Below are 26487 nucleotides of genomic sequence, written 5' to 3'. Positions count from 1 at the left end.
AATGATGCAACAGATTACCGTCCTCATTCATGCTCCCAGTACACTACTAGCAGAATGTCACATACAACCTTTTAAGTTCTGTTGCGTTTTTATTTTAGGATAAAACATTTGAATGTATGATATTTTGTTTCTATATTAAAGGAAACCTACCACTTGAAGTGGCAGGTTTCAGATGGAAATACCGAGCACCAGCTCAGGGTGAGCTGGTGCCGGAGCTTATTTTTGTTAGTGTTTTAAACCGCTGTATTGCGGTTTAAAACACTTTTTAAACTTTATAGCCGGCACAGGCAGGTACGCGCTCGGCGCTTACCATGCGCACGGCTCTCCTTCACTTCCTATGTAGCCACGCGCATGGTAAGCGCCGAACGTGTACCTCCCTGCGCCGGCTATAAAGTTTAAAAAGTGTTTTAAACCGCAATACAGCGGTTTAAAACACTAACAAAAATAAGCTCCGGCACCAGCTCACCCTGAGCTGGTGCCCGGTATTTCCATCTGAAATCTGCCACTTCAAGTGGTAGGTTTCCTTTAAATCCGAGGTTTTGGTACCTTATTGGCACTTTGCGATAAGTAGGGGTAGGTTTTGCTTTGCAGTTTGGGCACTCTCGCTAAAAGGTTCACCATCACTGGACAATAGTCTGTCATGCAGCACAGAGTCCTAATGCAGCCAGTAGGGTAGGAATTAAATAACCTAGAGACAGGCTCATCTGAGTGGCTGCAGCACACAATGGGATCCAGGTTAAGTCCAGTTTATACATTAGTATTTGCTGGATTTAGGTTTTCCTTTAGAAGCAGAAGGAACCAACAGCGAGATGGACCCTTTTGGAGCGGTGTCATTCCTCGCTCTAATTCCTGATGTACTAATTTAAGAACCTCCCAATCACTGCAGGATGGTAGAAGTCACGCAATAAGATCAGACAATATGATTTAAAAAAATTTTATTTAAAAAGTCATCTATAGAATACAAAATTTTAAAAAAATTCTTAAAAAGTTCACATTATTTTAAAACAAAAAAAAAAAAACCCTCCAGCAAGTCCATTTGAGTTCAGCTTTCAGTTCTTCAATGTTACCTGTCAAAGAATATAAAACATCATTATGTCCTAGTAGAAATGTTTCCCATGGTTCCTATAAAAAAAAAAAAAAAAGCTGATAAGCAGAAGGCAGGGGAGAGCAGTGTGAAGCTGCACCTTACACTGGAGATGTTGCCCTCATTATTACGGATAATACAAAGTGTCCATTTTGCTCAACTGTGTGGACTTCTACTTAACGGCCACCCCTTTACTGGAGCAAGATTAAAGGGAACCCAGCACCACATTTTTCAGATACAGGTAGTGACCGGTTCCCATAGAGCCCTGGTTACTGACATCTTACTTTTAGCTAAAAATTGTTCACCTGAGATATTTTCAACTTTATAGTTTTCCCTACAGAGTAGCGGTACAGCCTCCTCCAGAATACAGCCTCTGAGCTGAATCCAGCAGCTCCTCCCCTTGCTATCTCTGTATACAGTTATGTCATGTGACCAGGGTGACATCATTGCAGGTCCTATAGCTTTTGTAGCATTGGATGTGGAACCCTTCATGCCCGCCCCCCCGTATATACATAGTGGTACATACACAGAAAAAGGAGAAGAGGAGTTCTGCTGCAAAGGGGACACCGTCATACTAAACATAGGAGAGCAATCTCTGGACAATCAGTCAAATTGTTGGTTACATGACAACAGACAAACTGATGGAACACAAGAACCTTCTAAAATCTAAAACTTTATAACATTTGTACTACCCAAAGCAAAGTACCACAGCCGCAAAAGCTACCATGGAGCCAAATGTGCTGTAAAAGTAAAGGACTAACAAGTTTAAAGAGGCGTGACACAAAATGCATATTTACCTGCAACGTGTTAAGAATTCCAGAAATCTGGAGCCAGATCCACATTGACACCATTTCATTGGTTGAAACGTAGCTCAGTCTGTGTCAGACTGCTTGTCCATTTTCAAGACACGGCTAAAAATTCCAGCAAGAGAAAAACCGTACTGAGAATCTTGCAGAGGGCACATTAGTAGAGAAGCATTATAAAAGGATTGTTAAAAAGCTACAACAGTAACTAAACTGAACACTCAATCATCTGTTGTAAATGAAAGAAAATAAGATCTTACCTACGGAAGTACAACTGAAGCTTAGCACTACTTTGCTCTACCCCCTCAGCTTTCGTAGACATCCTTAAATCTAGTAGCACAAACTTTTTCCAGAACTTTAGCTCAGTGTTAAAAGACTGAACTTAGAGGTGGCTCAAGGCTTCTCTGGTACTAGACCTGTGTCTGTGGGAGGAGTACCTCGCTGGAAAGCTCTCCTTTCACTTGCCATGGAAGCAGCAGCTGCATCTAAAAGATCTAAACAGGAGCTTCTCTTTGCAGAGATCCCCTTTGTTATCTAAATACTTGTTCTCCTTACGACTTGTAGACAGACACTTAACAGAACGGTAACACAATAATACTCATGACTATTCCTTTCCTCGTCGCATGACAGAGGCATACATCTAGAGACAATTTTTCCTTTCGAATTATTTTATTAAATGAAAGTGTACAACAGCTTAACTATACACACACTGAAAAATTTAAAAAGGAAAAAATAAAATAAAAGTCTCATATTACACCATGATCCTGGCTAGTTTTTAACTATTCAGAAATCTTTTTTAAAAAAAGGTTCACGTTAACTGAAACTTAAATTGAACATTATCAAAAAGGAATGCTGCTGCACTCTTTATAAAGACCACTACAAACAAACAATTAAAAACCTAGTAAACTGTCTCAAAAAAGGCATATTTTACAGTCCTTCCTCCATTGTAAGGTAATGTACTTAAATATATTCCAATCCATTCACAAAAATGGCTCTCTGCATCTGCTCTGGTGTCTTCTGTCATATCACTGCATGTTCTATGCATGACTGAGATAATGACTCCTTAAAACTTTGTAATCTCGATAACCTGCAGCTGCGTTACCTCTGGGCTCTCATCCTCTCCTATTTATACAGTGAAGCCTGTTATAACAGAAGTAAAGAGTAAAAAGAATAGGTTACGATATGATCCATCTAGCCAGTATAAAGACAATACTATCCTGATAAGCTTAGCCTGTAGCTAACTGAATGTGATTAAAATAAAGAGAAAAAAAAATTAATAAAAATGTACAGCTACAGCAGCCAGGTAGAAATCTCACTCACCCAGAAGAGTGTCTGGAAATTAATATCTGTTTCTTCCTCCATATCCACCAGTGCTGCCTCCGCTGCCGCCTCCTGGACCATAGTTTCCTGAAAAAAGTATTGAACACAATGAAATCCAAATATTTATGGACAGGAATACAATTTATATTAATATTTATATAGTGCACACAGAGTTTGCTAAATCAGTCCCTGTCCCCATGGGGCTCAATCAACTTACTTACCAGAGACAACATACAAACTCTGCAGATGTTGACCCTGGAACTTTAACCCAGGTCCCCGGCGCTGCAAGGCTGTAATTCTAACCACTAAGCCACTGTGAGCCCTTACATCATACTACTCCTGTAAAGCCTATAAAATGTGAGGAATACGGCCAAATACAGCTAAACCGGTTCTCGCACCCCACAAGCCTAAATAGATATAAAACAAATTAAATGAGTAACACTTACCACCACCACCATATGGTCCTCCCATGTTCCTGCTTCCACCAAAGTTGCCGCCGCTCTTCATTGGGCCGTAATTCGAAGACTGCTGGTTGTAGTTTCCAAACTCGTTGTAGTTTCCACCGCCACCATAGTTGCCTGAGATGAAAAGTAGGTTTTAAGTACACAGAAACTTTGCAATTATAACTAAAAATGAGGTAGAAATGCCACACTACCTCCACCATAGTTGTCATATCCTCCGCCGTATCCACCACCTTGGTTTCCATAGCCTGGGCCGCCGCCACCACCACCACCATATCCACCTCGTCCACCACCATAACCAGGTCCTCCACCAAAGTTTCCACCTGGAGGACAAATGTTAGATTTGTAAAACGTGATACTGCCAACAGTAGGAAGTGCTTTAGAGGCTTTGAATAATTTGCAGCAGAAACTCTAAACCACTGTTCACAGCAGCCATCATATTTGTACAACTGACCACTTGATAGCTTCCTTCCTTTCCAAAGAAGACTTTACAATGCAAAGTTTGTATAAAAAAAAGTGTAACATTAAGGCTCCATGCACATAGCGGGGAGGAGGGGAGCTGAACGATCCGCACCAGTGATGTGGTGACTCTGCTCACCGCACCATGATCAGGTGCCCATGATACTATGCACTTTTCAAGGGAACATGAGAATAGACTAAGAGCCCCTGGAATTCACCAGCTGCAAAGCTCACTTCAAACGGGAAAAGAATTGTTCTGCTACTTTTCACTGAACTATGTTTTGCTGGCCTAAATGGTTAGGATAAGCCCTTTTCATACAGCCCAGTTTGCAAAGTTGCTAAAGAACACTTCAAAAACATACCTCCTTGACCACCACCGTATCCATTGTATCCATCTCCATATCCACCTCGGCCACCACCATACCCATCTATTGGCCAAAAAAAAAAAAAAAAGTTTGTAAAGGTTACATAAAAATACAAAATGTTAGACCTACCTATTCAATGCAAACTAAATATGCAGTCAAAGGTGAACCCAAATGCTCAGCGCTCATCTAGAAGACCACGTATTGTGTCATGACCTTGAAAGCAGCTCAATGGTGTACACATACGGTAATAATGTTAACTGTTTAACAGGCAACAAGCTACAAAGCTTCCCAATGACCTCTAGTAGGATTAGTGCCAGTTTTATATCATTTGCTGAAGAACATAAGGACATGCAGCTTTTGCAAGTGTTTACTGACGTCCACCATGTTCTTCAATTGATGAAGAGCTTGGAGATCCAGATCAAAAACACTAATAGATCTGTCCTATATGTAAAGATTTCTACAGCCAGAGATATATTGTGACATACCAGAACCCCCTCTGAAGTTGCTGCCAGGTCCTGGACCAAAGTTTCCACCACCACGTGAGTCACCAAACCCAAAGTTCCCTACAATATCAAATATAGATTTAGAAAGTGTTCGACGGAAGGTAAAAACTGCAGAAAACATCTGCATATACATGGCTAGGAAACATACCTCCTCTGCTACTTCTTGTGCTCTGTACTTCATGCATTTCTTGTCTTGAAAGAGCCTTCCTTACTTCAGCATTGTGGCCATTTATGGTGTGATACTTTTGCACTACAAAAAAGATAAATATGGTTTGGACATATTGTACCACAATTAAAAGAAAAATAAGTAATCCCCCTACCCACAGGATGTAAGCAAGAGGGGGTTAAATTCAGAGCCATCATTCCTCCCATGAGGGGAGATCACCCTTAGGCTGAATTTACACAAAACACAGAGCAACGTACCCAGGCAGGCATAGCTCTGGCGCCATGGAACGGAGGAGGGGTGACCTCTCCCCGCTCCATAGAAATGCACGGCGTACGGGCGTGCCGTGTGAATGTGGCCATGATCTGCAACTTTTACCCCCATCATGAGGAAATAGTCGAGCAAACCTAAAAAACTAAATGGGCACAACAAGCAACTTACAGACAATTTTATCTACGGGATCGTGGTCATCGAATGTGACAAAGCCAAAGCCCCTCTTCTTTCCAGATTGTTTGTCTGTAATAATTTCAATGGTCTCAATCTTTCCGTAGTCCTGAAAATATTCCCTTAGATGATGTTCCTCAGTGTCTTCCTTAATGCCACCAACAAAAAGTTTCTTAACCGTCACATGGGCACCAGGTTTTGCAGATTCCTAAAGAAACAAAACTTCAGTGAGCACACATACCACACCACGCAGGACAGACATTAAGAGAATGTGTGGCTGTATACTTACCTCTCTGGCAACAGCGCGCTTTGGCTCCACAACTCTTCCATCAATCGAATGTGGCCGGGCAGACATTGCTGCATCAACTTCATTCATGGATGAGAAGGTCACAAACCCAAAACCCCTGGATCTTTTGCTTGAAGGGTCCCTCATGACCTAAGGAACATGTAAAGAAACAGATTAACCCTAGAAACCAAGCTAAAACGTTAAGAATATAAGGTATTGTGTTCCACAAATTACATGGCAGTGAGGAGTCTGAAGGATGAAAATACATGTGCGACACTGCTATAGTCAATAACTAGAAACCAATAAAGAACCTGATCGTAGTGATGGGATCCCAATCATCTGACACCCACCTACTACACTAGGCATTTATAACAGCAGCGCTGTTAGTAACAGTATTAAAGCAACCCAGACCACTGCATGACTGAAAGCTTTGCCCTCATTCCTATAGTTCCATCTGACCACCTTATTGCGGTAATTTATTTAGTTTAAATATGCTCCCCATGATCTGTAAAGCACTGCAGAATATGATGATGCTATATAAAAATATAGAATATTTTTTTTTACTATTTATAACCATTTAAAACACACAATCAGTTCATAAGTGCTCTTTTAAATAAACCGAGAAATATATATTGCTTTAAAAGACACAATATTGGCTCAGTTCAATACTCAATCCTCCCTTTCACCATCAATACAACTAGAAGGGGGGAGGAGCACTGACAGCTGGTCATAAAGTGGTGGAGAATCTCCAGTCACAACTACCCCCTGCAGGTGTAACGTGGTATTACACGCTTCCATTCAAACAATATGCCTATAAAAACAGGGATCATGCCCTTAGTAAGTGGGGATCCTGAGCATAGGTCATACAGGGAATACTATATAGACCAAACCTTATCTCTGATAGATCAAATACAGATATAGATTTGGTCAAAGATCAGATAAAAAATGGATGCAATTACAAGGAAACACTGACCATTATCAAGAGCTTTCATAAACCCCATCATACAGAGGAGGATACACACAAATTATCCCCCCCCCGCGTCATACAGATGAGGCGATACACAACCTCCCCCACCACAACCGTATAGATGCGATAATACATTACACACCCCCCCCCCCTTCATACAGATGAGGCTATACACCACTTACCACACAGTCCGTCAGCTTCCCCCATTGCTCGTAGTATTTTCGGAGACTGTCTTCCGTTGTTTCAAAGCTGAGCCCTCCAATAAATAGTTTGCGGAATTGTTCCTTTTCCCTCTGGAAAGAAAGCGGAAACGTGAGACTTCAATGTTAAAAGGTTTCTTAATTATTTTTGTATTAAAGAGGACATTTCTGTAAGACCCATGAGGGTTCAGTCGCTCAGGAGACTATGGGGAGGTTCCCTTGTTGATGCATCCATGGCCTCTGCTCCAGTCACCTCTATGGGCCTGATGTAACAGCCAGGAACAGGGCTCCATGGTCCCTAGTGATGTGAATGGACACTACACATATAGGACTACATAGCAGATAACGTGCTAGTGCGGAGACAACCCGGTGACATGAGAGCGCTAGACATATAACCTAATGGGCAGGAAGCGCGGCCGCCATCACGACTCTCCGCTGAGGAGGCGACAAGATGGCGGTTGTACATCTTCACCTCAGCTGTGGCGCCTCAGGTGCACAGTATCACCGGCCTCCACAACACCCATCCCCCGCTCATCCGGGTACCTCACACACTGCCCCCGAGGTGACCGACACAGGGCTAGTGACGCAGCACAATGACCCCCGGAGAGAACTTACCTCCATGACTGCGCGGACACACACCAGGCCGGTTATAAATACGAAATAAATATGAACTATACAAGGACACGACACTACCGCCTCTTACGAGCGAGGACTCAGCTCTAATGGCGCCCAGCGAAGGCTCCTTCTAGAACCTTCCTCAGCCAGCGGTTAGCCACTCCTACCAACGTCACCAGAGTTGCGTGGGCACAGCCAATAGCGCGCGGCGGCCTGTAAGAGAGACGCGCGAGGTGGGCGTGGCTTATGTGCTCAGCTTCTGGCGTAGGCAGGTTAACAATAACAATACAGGAATAGCCTACGCTGCGTAGTTTGCGTAAGACGGCGGATGACGAATAGAGGCCTGGGACCGCTACCGCCGCTGGGAGCTTTGAGAATGAGGTTACGCCCAAAGAACTTACAGACAGACCGGTCGATGCCAGTAGATGGGGGGGATGGAGGAAGACAAGGAGTTCTGTTCTTCGTCGTCCATTGTTTAATGATGGATAATGTGAAATTAATAAAATAAATATATACATATACAATGTTTTTGAACTTATTTGGAGTGATATGTGGGAACCAGCAGTAACCACATATAAAACGTTTTAACCTTTATCCATTATGGTGGAAAAGAAGCAAATCCATCTAATGCCTAGTAAAGTTCTGTTCACACCTGAGTTGCGTTTATATTTCTAACATTTAGGCCGTGGTCACGTAGCGTTTGCATTGTGTTTTAAAACACATTGCACAGATTCCTCTTACAATCACCTACTGAAGTAAGATTGCATACTAGTGATGGGTCGTTCGCAAACGAGCCGGAATGAAGAGCTGGCTCATTCGCATGAACGATGTGAGCCGGCTCCACGCCACTAAACGGCTCTCCACGCTCCCTTTAACATGGTAAAATTGGGTTAAAAGACAACTGACAGAATTTACCAGCCTTCTTGTATCAGATCCACAAAAAGAGATGAAATATGAACTACATATTTTGAGGATACACAGTTCAAAAACACTGATATTGCAAAAATGAACCAAGGATCTGTTGTAGACGCAAACACATCACTTTCTAACCTTCTTCTCTCAGTTCAATAGTTGGGGGCACTTGGCATACTAACATTGTTTGCACACGTGTAATAATTACCCCTCCATAATTCAACATCAAGATATCACTTTCTAAGCATGTACAAGGCTCTTCGCCTCCATCTCAAGACAAACACCATACACAATCTCACATCAAAAGAAGTATTGTACTGGCAGATGGGAAGGACCGGCCCCATCTGCAGAGGTGAATTGCCTGGCAGATTGTTTCCCATTGTTAATAGATATTTGTACTTGGAAACAACATGAAAGCAGGTAGCACCTTCCATGACCAAAAATTAAAAGTTACACTCCCTGGTTAATAGAAAAATTGTGGATCGAAGGAGCGGTCCTGTTGGATTCTTCAGGTTGAAATAATGTTATTTCACAGGCAGTAGTTTCAAGCATGCTGTTGTTACCCCATTACTAAAGTAGCCTTCCCTGGACCCGTCCAGTGCTGTTAACTACAGACCAGTTTCTAACCTCCCTTTCATCTCCAAACTCCTGGAACGCCTGGTCTATTCTCGACTTTCCCTTTTTCTCTCAGCTATCTCCCTCCTTGACCCCCGACAATCTGGTTTCCGCTCTCTGCATTCTACTGAAACTGCTCTTACTAAAGTCTCCAATGATCTCCTAACTTCTAAATCCAAAGGGGATTATTCTCTCCTCATTCTTCTGGATCTCTTGGCAGCATTCGATACTGTGGACCACCGGCTCCTCCTCAGGATGCTTCGCTTCATTGGCCTGAAGGACACTGCACTCTCTTGGTTTTCCTCCTATCTCTCTGACTGAACATTCAGTGTCTCCTTTTCTGGATCTCTCTCTTCTTCTATTCCTCTCTCTGTCAGGGTTCCTCAGGGTTCAGTCCTAGGTCTTCATCTCTTCTCCCTCTATACTGCCCCCATTGGACACACCATCAGCAGATTTGGTTTCCAGCATCATCTCTATGCTGATGACACCCAGCTGTATACCTCAGCACGTAACATCACCCCTGCCTTAATCCAGAACACTAGTGACTGTCTCTCTGCTGTCTCTAACATCATGTCTTCTCTCTTCCTGAAACTTAATCTTTCTAAGACCGAACTTCTTGTCTTTCCACCATCCACTAACAGAGCCTTTCCTAATCTCTCCATATCTGTCTGTGGGGTCACCATAACCCCAAGGCAGCAGGCCCGCTGTCTTGGGGTTGTGCTGGACTCTGACCTCTCCTTTGAGCCACACATTCAATCTTTTGCTCACTCTTGCCGGATGCATCTCAGAAACATCTCCAGAATCCGACCGTTTCTCACATTTGAAACCTGTAAAATGTTGCTCTGATTCACTCTCGTCTAGACTACTGTAACTCCCTACTAATTGGTCTTCCACTCACCAAACTCTCTCCTCTCCAATCGATTCTTAATGCAGCAGCCAGGCTCGTCTTTCAGACTAAACGCTACACGGATGCCCCATCCGCAGTCCAATGGGCAAGTTGAGAGGGTTAATCAGACCCTAGGCTGCTATCTCCGCGATTTTGTCTCCGCCTGATAGGACAACTGGTCCACCCTGCTGCCATGGGCGGAATTTTCTTACAACTTTCTGGACTCTGAATCTGCCGGCTCCAATTCATTTTTTATTGTGTAAGGACCACATCCTTGTCCTCCTCTACCTCTTGCTGAGAGCTCTGATTTTCTTGCCATGGAGGAATTGGTCTGAGATCTCAGATCCATCTGGGAGCAAACACGTCAGTCTTTACTTCGAGCATCCGCCCACACAAAGACCCAGGCGGACAAGAAGCACAGGTCTCCTCCAGTCTTCTCCCCAGGTGACAAAGTATGGCTGTCTTCTAGGTACTTCCGTTTGAAGATTCCTAGCTATAAACTTGGTCCTCGATTCCTGTGTCCATTTGAAGTACTGATGCGCATCAATCCTGTGGCGTATAAGCTATGCCTTCCTTTATCCATGCACATCCTAAAATCCTTCCACGTCTCTCTCTTAAAGCCAGTCATCCTGAACTGCTTCTCTCGGCAAGTGCCTCCTCCTGCTCCTGATTCCACCAATGTCTTCTAGGCAAAGGAGGTCCTGGCTATGAAGATAGTTAGAGGGAAACGATTCTTCCTTGTTGATTGGAAGGGGTTCGGAGGAGAGATCCTGGGAGCCAGAGGATAACATCTTGGACCGTGGCCTTCTGCAGAAATTCCAAGAAGAGGGAAAGGCCGAAGGGGGGTCAGTCACGGGTGCTCCTTCGACTCACGACCAGGGTTGCAGGCGCACCCGTGCTCCTGTCTGTGCCCCCGGAGCCCCGCCTGAGCTCTCAGCTCTCCGCTATTCCACACTGGCTCCGACGATCCTTCTAGGGCGCATACGCCCACTTAGGCCGTAGATTTATAGGGTCAGCGTGCCTTTTCTCCTTATTTTTCTTATATCTTATATATATTTATTTTCTTCTTATTTTATTTTAATGATTCTGACTCCTTAGGGTACTTTACCCCCTCCGTTCAAACACCATCCATCCTACCTCTATATACTCACCTTTCCTCCTTCTTCTCTGTGCAGTGGATGTACACGGCTCTGAGAGCGGCAGAAACGATGTGATGACATCATCACATCTGATGGATTATGAGCTGTGTACAGACACCACTCAAAGGAGAAGAGAAGGAGCTGCCAGGGGAACAGCGAAAGGTGTGTATTGGAGCCCCTTAGGCACTTCTCTGCTCTCCTGACTAGGGCAGCATAGGTGCAGCGAGAGGGGCCGGATAAGACAAGGCTGCGGGCCGAATATGGCCATTGTGTTTACACCAATAAAGGATCCCTATGTGTGATGATTTGGATGCGTGGTGCCTCAAAATTGTCTGGGATTTAAAAAGTTATTTTTGTTTCAGTAACAGGAACAACACCAGGCTTGACTATAGGTCATAATTGGAGTTACATCTGCATCTGTTTTCCTAGAAGGAACTATGACTATATATAATGACAAGGGAGTATCTAATAAATTTGAATTGTTGAAGGACATACTGCATGTTTATGTACATTGAGCAGATATAACATAATAAGCACAAGCTCTGGTTTTGCTAATGTGGGTTCCTTGTAGACTGATATGACAGAGGAGATACATTTCTTCTCTCTTTCCTTTCCCAATCAATTATATATCAGCATGTAATAAAATCCTGATGTTTGTTACCATGGCAGCTCACCAATGTGTGAGAGTCATTCTGATGTGTCGCTCACCTAAGAGATGAAGATGAAAGGTTCCCCGTAGAACAGACAGAAATCTAGTTTTATTGCATTGAATCTACCATGTATATGGAAATCCTTGTCTGAATAAAACTCTGCTTTTACACCTGATTAAAACCATTTACACCATTTAAAAACAAAACGTCATTACCATTTGCTTGGGCCTGCAGGGTCTGAAATCTGGTGAAGTGGGTGTGTGATACTCATGTTAATTTTCTGTTAGACATTTTGATGGAATATTCATCCAAAACACCACAGACAAGTGTGAACCTAGATTACCTATTTAAAGGAAAAACAGATACTTAGGGTGGTGGCACATGTGCCGTTTTGGCTGATTTACTAAGGGTCCACTATTTACGATGTGCGCTGCATTTAGAAGGATTTTTTGGCGCACGCAATTGGATTTTGACGCATCGGCTCCGGCTTTCATGCGACAGAAATCGGGGGACTGCTCACGGATGATCCAACGGATTCGGACTAGGACCGGGATTTAACATTGAAATTTGTGTCACAAGCCAAGCACTTACATTCACCGGGAAGAAGAAGGAGGACTCCAGCGGACCTGAGCATGCAGGAAATCGGGCACAGGATGTACGCGGCACAGTGCAGGATCGTCATGGAATGTACCTCAGGGATCGCGACTTGAACAGGTAAGTAAATGTGTCCCAATGTCTCAATGTTTTGCTTCTCTCCTCCCAAAAAAACTGATTTTTTTTTTCATTTCTCAGTTTACAGAGAAGGCTTGTTTTCTGTTGAACAATTTGCACATCCTAGTGGCAAAATTTAATATTCCATGAAATGTACTGGGAAGCTGAAACAAATTTCAAATTCAAGGAAGTTGACAAAAAACACATATGCACCATTTTCATATTGTCTGTGTTTTTTTTTTAACTTTATTCTTTGGATCAGTACGATCATATGCCAAATATATTGGTTTTATTATGTTTTACGCATTTTAACCCCTTAAGGACGCAGGGTTTTTTTTCACTCATTTCTTGCTCTCCACCTTCAAAAATCAATAACTTTTTCACTTTTCCGTGTACAGAGCTCTGTGAGGGCTTATTTTGTGTGTAACAAATTTTACTTCTCCGTGGCATTATTTATTATTCCATGCCATGTACTGGGAGGCTGGAAAAAATTCCAAATGTGGAAAAAAAAATGTAAAGACTTGTTTGCGTCGCATTCTTGTGGACTTTCACTGTGCGCTCCATAAAACACCTCTGTTTTATTCTTTGGTTCGTTACAATCACAGTGATACCAAATTTATATAGGTTGTTTTATTGTGCTTTAATACATTTTCAAAAATTAAACGAATGAGTACAAAAAAGAAAAAAAATGTTTTGCCATCTTCTGACGCTAATAACTTGCGGTGCCGACTTTTAAATGCCGCAAGCAGCTTTGCCGACGGCATCAGAAGAGGTACTATGTGCAATCAATGCAAGCACCGACTGCAGGTATAAGCGGTGGGGGTTTGCTGCAATATATCCGTGAGCCCTCTTCACACACCCCCTGCACCGTGAAGGGGTTAAAGAATTCTAATCTTTCATATAAATATCTTTTCTCTATCACCATATTCTGACATCCAGGATGGCTTAGTGGTTAGCATTACTGCCTTACTGTTTGTATGTTCTCTACATGTTTGCATGGGTTTCCTCTCACACTTCAAAACATACTGGTAGGATGATTAGATTGTGAGCCCCATTTGGGACAGGGACCAATTTGCAAGCTCTGTGCAGCATTGGATATTATGTGTGCGCTACATAAATAAAGGAATTATTATCATAAATTTTTGTCATACTTCGGATGAAACTGGATCTGTGTAAGGTGTCATTTTTGTGAGACGTGCTACCATTTTCATTGATACTTTTTAATTCAAGTTTTGCTTTGTTGCGAAAAGGGAAAAAACACATTTCATAGCATTGGATAAGAATGTTTACATTTTGCTAGATGTTTTATTTTTCTGTTCCAGGAAAAGGGGGTGATTTGAACCTTTATGTTTTTTATGTATTTATGTTTACAAATGTTTTTAAGACCCCTAGGATATTTAAACCCTAGGAGGTATTATTGCTCACGCAATGGATAGAAATACAACAGGGCTAACTAAATAAGATTGTTCTGCCTTGGAGATGTTTGCTTTGCTATGACAGCATCACAGCAATGAAGGGGTGTCACGTGGGGGTGATGATCTCAGCCACCGGAATGAAAGTATCTCGCCTGCTGGACTTAAAATGAAAATACTTGCGACCGGTGTCATCTGCCAGTATATTCCCTTTTTAGAGGGGTTGGCCACATTACATTGTGGTCATTAATCATGTTTTTGGAATTAGGGGGGCAGGATATTAGGTAATTTACCAATACACATCTATTAAAAGTTCTGCTCCGCTTTCTTGATATGGAAAGTGAAGCCTTCTGTCTTTTACTTTATCAGCCAGAGATTCCTGTCCATAGAATGGCTGCAGATGGACATGACATGGGTCATGTGATCTCTGACCGTGAGCATTCGTCCACTGTTTTCTACAGAGAAAGGGCATGCCCGTCTGTCCAGTACCACCTGCCACTGGATGTAAGGGTACGTTCAGATGATCGTACGCTTCCCCGGGCTGCAACCCAGGCGACCATACAGCCGCGCACAGGAGAGAGCAGGAGTGAGCACCTTTTAAGTACATTGCATGGAATATTATATAGCGCTACTAAAAAGTACAAATGGTCCTGCAGATAACAAACCCATAAACATCCCATAAACATCTCTGTTAATGGAAAAATAAAAAAGTTATAGCTTTTGGAATGAGGGGAGTAAAAAACAGAAACCCTGAAAGGGTTAATTATGCTCTATAAATAAATAATAACAACAATAATAATAATAACCTGCTATATGGTGCAACTATATATTTTTTTCTGCTAAATGGAAACCCAAAACTGGAAAAGGGCAGTGGCAGTAAATGGGTTAACAGCTCTATAGTAATCTAAGAACTAGATACAATTGTAATCAGTCAATACAATGGGGGTCATTTACTAAGGGCCCAATTCGCGTTTTCCTGACATGTTACCCGAATATTTCCGATTTGCGCCGATTTCCCCTGAATTGCCCCGGGATTGTGGCGCATCGGCGCTGGCATGCACGCGACGGAAATCGGTGGGCATGGCCGAACGAAAACCCGACGGATTCGGAAAAACTGCCGCATTTAAAACAAAAAATGTGTCGCGGAGCTTGCACTTACCTTCACTCAGCCCGGCTCGGTGTATTCCAGTGCGTTCCAGGGAACTTCAGCGCAGCAGCGCCACCTGGTGGACGTCGGAGGAACTACCTTAATAAATCCCGGCCTGACCCGAATCCAGCGCAGAGAACGCGCCGCTGGATCGCGAATGGACCAGGTAAGTAAATCTGCCCCAATGTTCTGTAAGCTTTCTTCTTTTTTTTTTTTTTATAAATAATTTTTATTATTATTAATTAAAACATACAATATAGGAACAAATGCAGTACGTGGGACAATTGTATATCACAGATTATAGTCATGTAGTTCCAGTTTATGCATATCAAAGATTGTACATTGTTTTACATAAAATCAAAGAGCATACATAACCAGGATGCAACTAACTGTAGCCTGTATCTGTATTAGAATTATGACTTCAGTTGTCCTCCTTCCCAAGGACATTAGTATTTGTATATGTCCTTTTTTGCTGCAAAACAGGTAAGTATAACTAGGGTGCAACTGTGCCACCCAATAACTTTGAACTTATGGTATGTGGCTCAGTGTGAACAATTATGTTTTCTATTCAGTCTAAAGCAGAAGGGGTTATTGGTCTCTTATTGAGCACAGAGAGTTGTTCAGCCATACATTCCAGTTAGATAGGTATTTATTATGTGTATTGGTTTGTAGAGATAAAATTTTTTCGTGAATGCATGTAGAATTCATGATGTTTATAATCTCGTTAAAATTTGGTGTATTCGTCTCTTTCCAATGCCTGGTTATCACTAGTTTCGTGGCCATTAACAGATGGGCTATAACCGTGCGGTGAGAAGGTTTAATCTTATCATAGTCTAATAACAGTAGTGCTAATTGTGGGGTATTCTGTAGATTCCTTTGAAGCATAGAATTTATCAGACTAAATGTGGACTTCCAGAGTGGTTTGATATTTGGGCAGCTCCAGAGTATGTGTAATGTGGTAGCCTTATTCCCGCAACCTCTCCAACATACTGGGGAGGAACTAGGATATATAGTAGCTAATCTAGCAGGAGAAAAGTACCACCTATATATCGTCTTGATTATTGCTTCTTGGTGGCTGGTACATCTGAAGGTGGAATGAATGAAGGAAAAAGTTTTATACCATTTTGCAATATCATAGAATTTCCCCAGTTCACCTTCCCATGTCCTAATGTGTGTGGCTTTAGGTTGCAGATTATCAGAGTTTAACAAGTTGTATATGCAAGTGATACCTTTTTTGATCTTGGTGTGATCATCCCATAGTTTTAATAAGGGCTGGGTTATTCTGGGTTGTCTACCATGAATGTAGGAGAAGAAGCTCCTAATTTTCATATATGCGAAGATTTCTTTATTTGGTAGTGCTAATTTTTCTTTTAATGCAGAAAAGGGCTGCAACTCTGATAACACTAATAGGTCTTGTAAAGTGTTTCTCCCCGATTCACCTTTCCAAGTTGTAAGGTTTGTTTCTGGGATTTGGTATTCTAGGAATGATATTGGTATTTGAGAATATGGTAAAATAACTTTTTTAAGTGTACTCACTAATTGTTTTAATGCCCAGTCTGAAATGTTAATTGTTGAGTAAAAAGTTGGAGGTGGGGGAAGTTCCCACAATGTTGCTATCATTCTGTATTTTAGTTTTACATTTTTATTTAGGGCAGTCTCTAAGCCCACCCAGGCCTTGTCAGTGGAATTTCGCCACCAATACATCATTTGGTCAGCCACTGCTGATAAATGGTAGTCTTGCAAGTTGGGAATACCTAAACCACCATTATGTCTTATGTTTTAGTGAGTGTGTGCAATGCCACTCTAGGGTGCTTATTCTGCCATATGAATTTTCTAAGTTGGGCATTGGCAGCAGAGAAAAAGGTTTTGGGGATACGAATTGGTATTGTTCTGAAAAGATATAAAAATTTCGGTAAGATACACATTTTATATGCGGCAATTCGGCCGAACCAGGATAATATGCTTTTAGAGAAATTTGTAAGTTCTTTGTCTATACTCTTCAGCAAAGGAATGAAATTAGTTTCATATATTCTATGTGTGGGTGATGTTAATTGGATTCCTAAATATGCTATGGAGGAGGTTTGCCAGTCCAGAGGGAAACGTTTTTTGAGAAATGTCAGTTGTTTTGGGGGTATTGCTATCGGGAGAACTTGAGACTTGGCTGTGTTGACTTTATAATAGGATATTTCCCCAAATTCTTGGATAATCTTGAATATAAAAGGGAGGGATTGGGTAGGGTTTGTGGAGGTCAGTATGATGTCATCAGCAAAAAGTGCTATTTTGTGTTCTGTAGAACCTACTTTGATACCTGAACAGTTGGATTCTGCTCTTATCATTTCTGCCAAGGGTTCTATTGAGAGAATGAAAAAAATTGGGGATAAGGGACAACCTTGTCGTGTACCATTTGTTAGATTAAATTCTTTAGATAGTAGTCCATTAGTATATACTTGCGCTGTAGGGTGTGAGTATAATGACCTAATTGCTGTGTGTATGGCCCCCTCTAATCCATACCTTTTAAGTGCAGAGAAAGCATAATTCCAATTGACACGATCGAACGCTTTCTCTGCATCTATTGCCACAAAAGTTGTGGCTAAATTGTGACGTTCGCAATATTGTAATAAGGTGATAAGTCTGCGTGTATTGTCAGGTGCTTGACGTCCCAGGGTGAACCCCACCTGATCATTCTTGACAAGGTCCGGGACAATGGTTTGTAGCCTTCTCGCTAAAATTTTCGCATAAATCTTGATATCACAATTGAGGAGTGATATAGGCCTGAAATTAGCAGGGGTGGTGGGTGGTTTCCCTGGTTTGGGAATAGTGACTATATGTGCAGTAAGCATATCTTTGGGGAATGTTCCAGAAGAGAAGGCTTTATCAAAGGTGGATTTCATATGGGGCAATATAATGTCTGTGAATCTTTTAAAGTATTCTGCAGGCAGGCCGTCTGGTCCAGGGGCTTTGCCAGAGGGAATGGTTTTAATGGTGGATGCGATTTCCTCTATTGTGATTGGACGATTAAGTTTGTTCAATTGGTCTGGGCTCACCTTGGGGAGGTTGATCTTATTTAAAAAAGTGTCTATCATTTCTTGAGTAGGTTGTATTATAGAGTTATCTTTTTTTATGTTATATAGGTCCTCATAGTAGGCTTTAAAGGCCTCAATGATGCCCCTAGGGGATAATATTTTTTCTCCAGTGGTGGGGTGTATAATAAATGGGATTTTGCTTTTTTCAGTTTTTTGTTTGAGGCCACGAGCTAGTAGAGCCCCTGCCTTCTGACCTTGCGAATAAAATTTTGTCTGTAATAGTCTATGCTTATGAGCATGTTTCTGTAGTGAAATGTTCCTTAGTTTTTCCCTCTCTTGGGTAAGTCGTTCTGTTAACATTTGAGACGGATTATTTTTATTGTGTTGTTCTAGAGCGTGTATGTTTTTGTGTACTGCCGTTATTTCTCTTTCTCTCTCTTTGCTAGCTATTATCTGTAGTTTCCTCAGTTCTCCTCCTATATAAGCTTTATGCGCTATCCAAACCGAAAAGGGGCTTAGACCCTCTTTTGTATTAAATTGGAAGTATTCATTTAGAGCTCTTATTATTCTCGGTGAGTATTTGGAGTGATTAATAATTGATGTATTAGCTCTCCAAACGTAGTCACTGTGTGAGGATAAATTGTCAGAGATTGTAAGTGAGATGGGTGCGTGATCTGACCACCTAATATCCCCTATGCAAGTGTCTTCCGTTCTGTCCAGTAAAGATCTATCTATAAGAATATAATCAATACGCGAGTAACTACTATGTCTATGTGATAGAAAGGTATAGTCTCTTTCACAACTGTGTTGGAGTCTCCATATATCATATATGCCATAAGACCACAGTAGTTGTTTAATAGTAAACGACCTATATGTTGAGGTTGCCCTTGAGGCAGTAGTGTCGAGAGAGGGGTCAGAGACGGCATTGAAGTCGCCAGCCATAATTAAAGAACCTCTTTTTTCCTTGGCTACCAATTTAAGGAGTTTCTTTGTGAATTAACCTTGTTTTTTATTTGGTGCATAGACGTTCACTATGGTATATTGGAGATTATTAATGGTACAAACTAGAATAATATACCGGCTTTCTGGATCAACAATTTGCTTATCTATGGTGACTGCTAGTGATGACCTAAACGCCATCAGGACCCCCCTCTTCTTAGTGGAGAAAGAAGAGTACAGCATTTTTGTAAATTGATGGTGAGATATTTTGGGTGTATTTCTGCTTGAAAAATGAGTCTCCTGTACACAGAGGATGTCTGCTTTTTGAAGGGAAGCTTCTTTCCAAAGCAGAGACCTTTTGAAGGGACTATTTAATCCCTTAGCATTGATGGAGACAATTTTAATACCCATGTTTGTTTCGGGGATAAATGATTGTTCTTATTACGATCATGTTATCTCTTTCAAGGGACCATCTACCTAGCATTCTTGTATTACTGTTTGAAAATACATCAGAGCATTTGCATTTAGCCAACATAACCAAAACACTTATTAAACATAATAACACATACATAACTATAGGCACTTCAGTTGTGCCGTATAACAAATTAAGTTGTACACCATTTGTGTAATTCACCAAAGGTGTTTTTTCAAGTGGGGAAAAGTGTTCCATGGGTACTCATGGAGAGGAAGTGTAGGACAGTCTCGTCTCCACTTAAAAAACGGTGTGTAACTACTTTACCCATTTAAGAAAGTCCTTATGGATCTCCCACCATCTGCCATTCTCGATCCAGACGTTGAGGGGGGGTTTTCCCAGGATATACAGTTGGGTGTTCCAGTTGTATCTTCCAAGCTTCAAGGAGGACCCGGCCTTCATCTACCGATTTGACGACGTGGATTGTGTTGTCTCTACGGATTAGGATCTTCGTAGGAAAACCCCACCTATAGGGAATCTAATTTTTCCTTAATGTGGAGGTAATCGGTTGTAAAGCTTTCCTAGTCTGTAATGTTGCCGTGGATAAGTCTATAAAAAGTCTGATGTCCTCATATGGCGATGGCAGACTCTGCAGCCGGCGTGATTGAGATAATAGTTGGTCTTTAACATGGAAAAATGAATATCTCGCCAGTACATCTCTTGGTATAGCGTCCGGGAGGTTAGCAGGCTTTGGGACTCTATGAGCCCTATCAATGCAGAGTTCATAATCTGACAGCTCTGGCAGGAGTGTCTTGGTAAGCTTTTGTACATACGCTCTCAACATATGCCCGGGGATTGCTTCAGGGATACCTCTTAGTTTAATATTATTTCTCCTATCCCGGTCTTCAGTGTCAATCAATTTGGCTTGGATAGCATTCATTTTCTCCTCAAGAATGTTATGAGAATCAACCAAGCTGTTGTGGGCTATTGTGACTTTTTCCATCTTTGCTTCATTGTGTGACACTCTCTCCCCTATTTCTGTCACTGCTTTCTGGATAGGGTTAATCAGGCATGAAAAATCTCTATGTAATGAAGAACGGAAAGCTTCTAGCATTTCTTTAAGTTTGATCTCTGAAACCGTTTTTTCTGCTGTCTGAAACTTAGCAAAGGCATCTGGTGTTACAGGTTGATTTACAGGTATGCATTCAGAATGAGAATCGTTATCTACCATCGTCTGTCTTTGTTTAGCTGGACTTGCGGATGGTGAGGATTCAGAGGGGTTAAGGCTTATTTGAGAGCACGAGTTCTCTTGTAACTGCAGCGCCAATGGCGGCATACTGTACTCCTCTTGCAAGAGGGGTGGAGAGGGCGCCATGCTGCCAGATCTTAGAGGCAGTGATATGCCCCAGTTCTCTGGTACCTGAAATGGGGAAGCCTCCCCTGCGTTCCCTGGACCTTGTCTCCGGGGTCCGTCCGCGGTCGGGAGCTTGAGCGGCTTGCTGTTTTGCTCCTTCGCTGTGTTCCCGCTGTGCACACGTGGGGATGGGGAACCACGGCCATCTTGCTGCCCTGTGGAGTCGCAGGTAAAGAAAGTTTTAATCGGCTTAGTGTTGGGTCCGGCGCCGTTCCTCTTCCTCCCACCTTGTTGTGCCGTTATTGTGGGCATTTTGGTGGGTAATTTCCCGCTGGAATCGTGGGGTAATCCGCTGGTTTTATAGCTGTGGAGACGGAGCTCCTCTCTCATGCGGCCATTCCAGTCAGCGGCCAAGCCACGCCCCCCGTTCTGTAAGCTTTCAACAGCCCCTGAACAAATCTATTACGGTAAGTCTATGACTAATTTTCTACTTAAGTGCGGTACAATCTACATCAGACAGAACTCTAAGGGTGCATTCACAAGTGGCATTTGCATTGCAATTGCTAACATGGGGGCTAGGCCCATTCTCATCTGTGCAGAGTGGGTCTTTGTTGCAGATAGCATGTTTTTAGCTGGAAACACAGGTGTGAATGTGCCAAGCCCTGCCACCAGGCGTTTGCAAACACAATGCAAATGCTGCTTGTGAACACATAGAAACAGAAATGTGTGGGTGTGGGAGGGGGGGGGGGCTAGGACAGCTCTAAGACAACATGTCACCCCTGCATATTATCTACACCTGGTCAAATGGCCAAAAATGATAAATATGTCACCAAATGTACCCCTTAACAAGGGAAAGAAAGGCCAGACTGAAAATACTTTCTATAGTAAAAATTCTTGACAATTTTTGTTGATGATATTAAGTTAAAAGAGCATAATCAATATTTGCATGGAAAACAAGATACAGAGGTAGTGATACGCAGACAAAGGAGTCGTACCAGGACACAATGTGGAGATTTGTGGGGCAATTACAGGAAAGGAACACATTTAATCCCTTGGTGGGGCCATCTAAGAAAACATTATGCTGCCCGATTTGTTCATGTACCTCGTGTGTGTCACGTGTCAAAAACTTTGGAGCACCCATCACTAACATAAGAATAAAAACTTTACCAAAATGTAAACTGTAGATAAACTCCGGTGTCCGGGATGACTCCAGGATAACGCACATTTCGACTCGTAATGAGCCTTCGCCCAGAACTTACGGAGACTGCCAATTAAGGCCACTGTGTAGGCGTGTGGCATGGTGGGCTTAATTGGCACCATGTACTGTACTGCTGTACTGAGGAGACCTAATCAAGTTGAAACAGTGCTTAATACAGTTGGAAGCCTGTTCCTTCTGGAATAGATATATTGGTTTGGTTTTAATCCTGCATCATGTCATAAGGCCTCTTGTAGGTAATGCTTGATGTCAAGGGAGCTGCCTAACAAGGTGGGTAAAAGAGGCGCAGTTTTCCTTATCCCATCCTGGAAAACTTTGTATATTTTCCAAGAATCCCCCTAGTGGAGCATCCATGGCTATAAGATTTCGGGTGCCTACATGTGGCAGTCTCCGTAAGGAGAACTCTTACTTCCCTACCCTTGTCACAAGCCTCTCATTCAGCCAAACCAGTTCCCTAAGCTGAAGGGAGGAGATCCAATTAAGTCGAAACATTGCTGTCTACAGCAGTCTGTTCCTTCTGGATTGGTTTTAATCCCACATCATATTGTAAGGCCTCTTGTAGGTCATGCTTGATGTCAAGGGAGCTGTTTTACATGGTAACTAAAAGAGGCGCGGTTTTCCTTATCCTATCCTGGAAAACTTTGCATATTTTCCTAAAACCCGTGAGGCATGACAGCTCTGGCTCTTATCTGCTTGTGGTATTCAGGTCTGAGATAGGGGGTCATGAAGCTGGCATGGATATTAAGATCACTGTGCAAGGTGTTTCATCCCTGCATTCATTTATACTCCCATTCTTTCCTTTCCCTCTGTGCCTTGAAATGTCAAATTAGAACAGTAATCTGCAAATCTTCCATATTGCGGTCCTCTCTGGATAATGTGTGGCTACTCCTTTTTTTAATATCGGATCAGTGCGAGTTCATCCACTAATAAAGTCTCTGGTCTGCTTCCCCCACATAAAGGACTGTGGTGGGACACTATTCACACATAATAAGGTAAACATAATAAAATGTCCCCTTGAGCTTACATAATGCTGTGAATGCAGTACAGGGTAAGGTGCCATTTTCTGATGGGTTCCCTTAGGGCGCCCTGGACAACATGTTGTTTCAGGTGTGGTGGTTTAAGGAAGGAAATGAGAGGGGTGAATATTTCTTTTAGTCTTGCATCTTTATGAAGAATTGGTTGGAATTCCAGGGCTGTTGCTGACTCTTAGGGGCTCTCAAGCCTCCTCTTGGTTCTTTTTATGCAAGTAGTCTCTTTTGGTGGCTGCTGCTTTGCTTATTCGATTGCCAGCCAACTTTAGAAACCATGTACCTGTACAACAATCACAGCAGGTACACAAGATCAAGCTGATATTTTTCTGCATGTATTCCAATGTTGTGTACCTGATTATGTGACCACAGGTCTATATATTGCGGACGATGACAGAAGCCAACCACTGGGACCAGAATCTAAGTGGCACCTGGTTTTCACTAGAGCCTGCCGTAAAGCGGGTTGGTCTTGCTGCGTCATGGTACCACCAGGTCGTTCCACAGACGCAACTTATCCGCGGTGACAGCCAGGGCCGAGGTACAGAATCAGAATCTTGCCTATAATTCTGTACTACGCATTGGCTGCCACCGCGGACAAAGTCATGCTTGTGGAGTGACCTGGTGGTACCACGCCGCATCAGGTCGAACCCGCTTTGCGGCAGGCTCAGGTGAAAACCGGGTGTCACTTTGACTCTGCTGCCAGGTGTCAGCTTACATCATCCTCTGCAGTGGTCCAGTGGGTCTACTTCCCCTGGTGCCTGACAGTGAGATCTGGCCATGGATTCCGCCACCTGACCTGGATGATCTTACCACCATCGTGGTCCAAAAGTCCCAGCCGATTGCCACGCAAGTTAAACAGCTTTGACAAGTCACCACCATGTTGCAGCAATTGATGGCTCCTCCCGCTTCTCCGGTTGCTCTACCCTCTGCTGAACCTAGGCTGAAAGGAGGCTTTCATCATCAGCCTCCTCTGCAGGAATCTTTCTCCGGTCCGTCTTTGAGGAACCTGCACAGGTGGCTTCTGCCGAGACCGCAATGCTGAACCTGCGTCAAGGGGACTCATCTGTCAGTGATTACGCGGTTCGGTTCCGTACGCTGGCCTCTGAGCTAACCTGGTAACGAAGCAACCCTGGTCGCAACCTTTAAAAAGGGACTTTTTAAAGACGCACTGTCTGCACGTGACCTGCCATCTACTCTGAGTCGTCTCATCTCTCTGGCCACTCAGATTGACATCCGGTTTATGGAGCACTCTGAGGAGCAATGTCTTGAACAAGTACAACTCATGGCCCGACGTATGCTCCACCTGGCTCCTGCGTTCCAAAGGCCACTTCAGCCACCTGCCGTGTCAGTTGCAGAGGAAGCGATGCAGGTGGAGAGAGTTTTGCCGTCTCCCCAGGAGAGTTCCAGGCGATGTCAGGAGAACCTCTGCCTCCTTTGTGCCAGCCCGGAACACTTCCTTCAGACCTGTCCACTTTGTCCTCAGCGTCCGGGAAACGCACGCACCTAGGGTTTATGGGAGAAGCGTCCCTAGGTGGTCTGAACATACCTGTCTTACTCAGCTCCAGGATGGGTAATCAGTTTCAAGCCGCTGCCTTTCTGGATTCTGGTTCTGCAGGAAATGATGTGGATGCTGCCCTGGTCTCTCAGTACCGTCTTCCTGTGGTCCGTGTTGAGAAGCCAGTGGTCATCTCGTCAGTCAGTGGGCAGATTCTCCAAGACCTGAGCCGGTACTACACTGAGCCCCTATGACTCCAAGTGGGGTTCTTGCACAAGTAGAGACTTTCCTTTTACGTGCTAACCCGGGCACATCTCCTCCATGGGGCCGGGTGTGCCTGCTATCTCTGCCCGAAACCGCAGCAATGTCGGTCTATGGGAAAGAGAATCTGTAGAGGGGCTTTATACGCAAGCTCTCTTCTCCATACGGTTCAGGGTTCTTATATGTGGCCAAAAAGTATGGGTCACTCTGTCCATGCATAGACTATCGTGGTCTTAACAAGATCATTGTGGAGAACCACTATCCGTTGATCACAGAACTTTTTGACTCTTTACGTGGAACCAAACTGGACTTACATGTGGTGCATAACCTCATCCGTATCCGTGAAGGTGACGAGTGGAAGACCGCCTTCAATATTTGAGATGGGCACTTTGAGTACCTGGTCATGCCGTTGGGACTCTGTAACGCACCAGCTGTTTTACAGGAGTTTGTCAACGACATTTTCAGAGATTTGCTATATACCTGTGTCGTGGTCTATCTCGGCGATATTCTGGTGTTCTCTACGGACCTTTACTTCCACCGCTCCCATGTACGGCAAGTCGATTAAGGACCCATCGCCTTTATACCAAACTTGCAAAGTGGCAGTTCCACCAGAAGAGTCTTCCCTTTCTCGGCTATATAATCTCTGACAAGGGCCTACAGATGTATCCTACTAAGTTGTCTGCGGTTCTCCACTGGCCCCGCCCAGTAGGACTATATGCAAAAGAACGCCAATCCTAAACTCTGGCCCCCCACAGCTGAAGAAGTCTTCTCGAAACTGAAGTCTACCTTTGCCTCGCCACCAGTTCTCACACGGCCTGATACGGAGAAGCCATTCCAGCTGGAAGTTGATGCCTCCTCAGTAGGAGCTGGAGCAGAGCTCACCCAGAAAGGGCCCAAGGGCCGAACTCTCACTTGTGGGTTCTTCTCTAAGATTTTCTCCTTGGCAGCTACCTCCTGGCAAGACTTACGTCCGCCCTACTCTTCAGAAGAGGATACCGACTAGGGGACATTGATCATATGTGACTGGGCACCCTTGGGTGCAGCACTCTGTCGCACTCATTTCCCGTTTCTATTGGTGACCTGATCTGTTCAAGGATGTACAGGATTTTGCCGGTTCCAGCGCTTCTTGTGCCCGAAATAAGCCATTCCGTCTCAAACCTGCTGGTCTTCTTCTGCCGTTGCCAATATCCAGCTGCCTGCGGACTTTTATCACAGACCTTCCGCCTTCCTCTGGTAATACCGTTGTCTGGGTGGTAACTGACCGGTTTTCCAAAATGTCCCATTTTGTTCCTCTGTCAGGTCTGCTATCTGCTCCACGCCTTGCCAGTCTGTTCTTCCTTCACGTCTTCCGGCTTCATGGACTTCCCCAGCATATCGTGTCAGTTTGTTTCTAAATTCTGGCGATCCCTATGCAACCGGCTTCAAGTGAAATAGGACTTTTCCTCTGCCTACGATCTGCAGTCTAATGGCCAAGTGGAAAGCGTTTACCAGACTCTGGGCATTTTTTATAAAATGGCATGTGCCCCAAGGCTGTGGGCTCCTCTTTACACCGAGTTCCATCACCTGGCAGGACCCAGCTGTAAATAATTGAGCATGCGTCAGCATCCTCAGTTATTT

The 26487-nt window shown here is 43.4% G+C and overlaps 1 protein-coding gene across 3 annotated transcripts; it reads right to left on the bottom strand.

The window, feature by feature from the left end:
- Positions 1-953: 953 nt before the first annotated feature.
- On the bottom strand, positions 954-7840 carry HNRNPA2B1 (heterogeneous nuclear ribonucleoprotein A2/B1). 3 transcript variants are annotated; one of them, XR_011855906.1, is made up of 12 exons: positions 7671-7840; positions 7038-7148; positions 5892-6038; positions 5600-5810; positions 5144-5245; positions 4978-5055; positions 4490-4555; positions 3863-3991; positions 3654-3785; positions 3208-3294; positions 1882-1995; positions 954-1067 (listed from the first exon to the last, which is right to left on the bottom strand). XR_011855906.1 is itself a non-coding variant. In XM_072153748.1 (11 exons), exons 1-10 carry the CDS (start codon positions 7674-7676, stop codon positions 3227-3229), a joined length of 1050 nt encoding a protein of 349 aa, XP_072009849.1. In that variant the 5' UTR covers positions 7677-7839; the 3' UTR covers positions 2538-3027; positions 3208-3226. The 3 variants fall into 3 exon arrangements, 2 of the variants coding, with proteins under 2 accessions (XP_072009849.1, XP_072009850.1); XM_072153748.1 differs by lacking the exons at positions 954-1067; positions 1882-1995 and adding an exon at positions 2538-3027 and having other exon boundaries at positions 7671-7839; XM_072153749.1 differs by lacking the exons at positions 954-1067; positions 1882-1995; positions 4978-5055 and adding an exon at positions 2538-3027.
- Between the last annotated feature and the right edge of the window lie 18647 nt (positions 7841-26487).

Source organism: Engystomops pustulosus, chromosome 5 (genome assembly GCF_040894005.1).
Source record: "Engystomops pustulosus chromosome 5, aEngPut4.maternal, whole genome shotgun sequence".
Lineage (NCBI taxonomy): Eukaryota > Metazoa > Chordata > Amphibia > Anura > Leptodactylidae > Engystomops > Engystomops pustulosus.
Note: the sequence above shows the minus strand (reverse complement) of the source record. Positions and strands in the feature narration are given on the sequence as shown.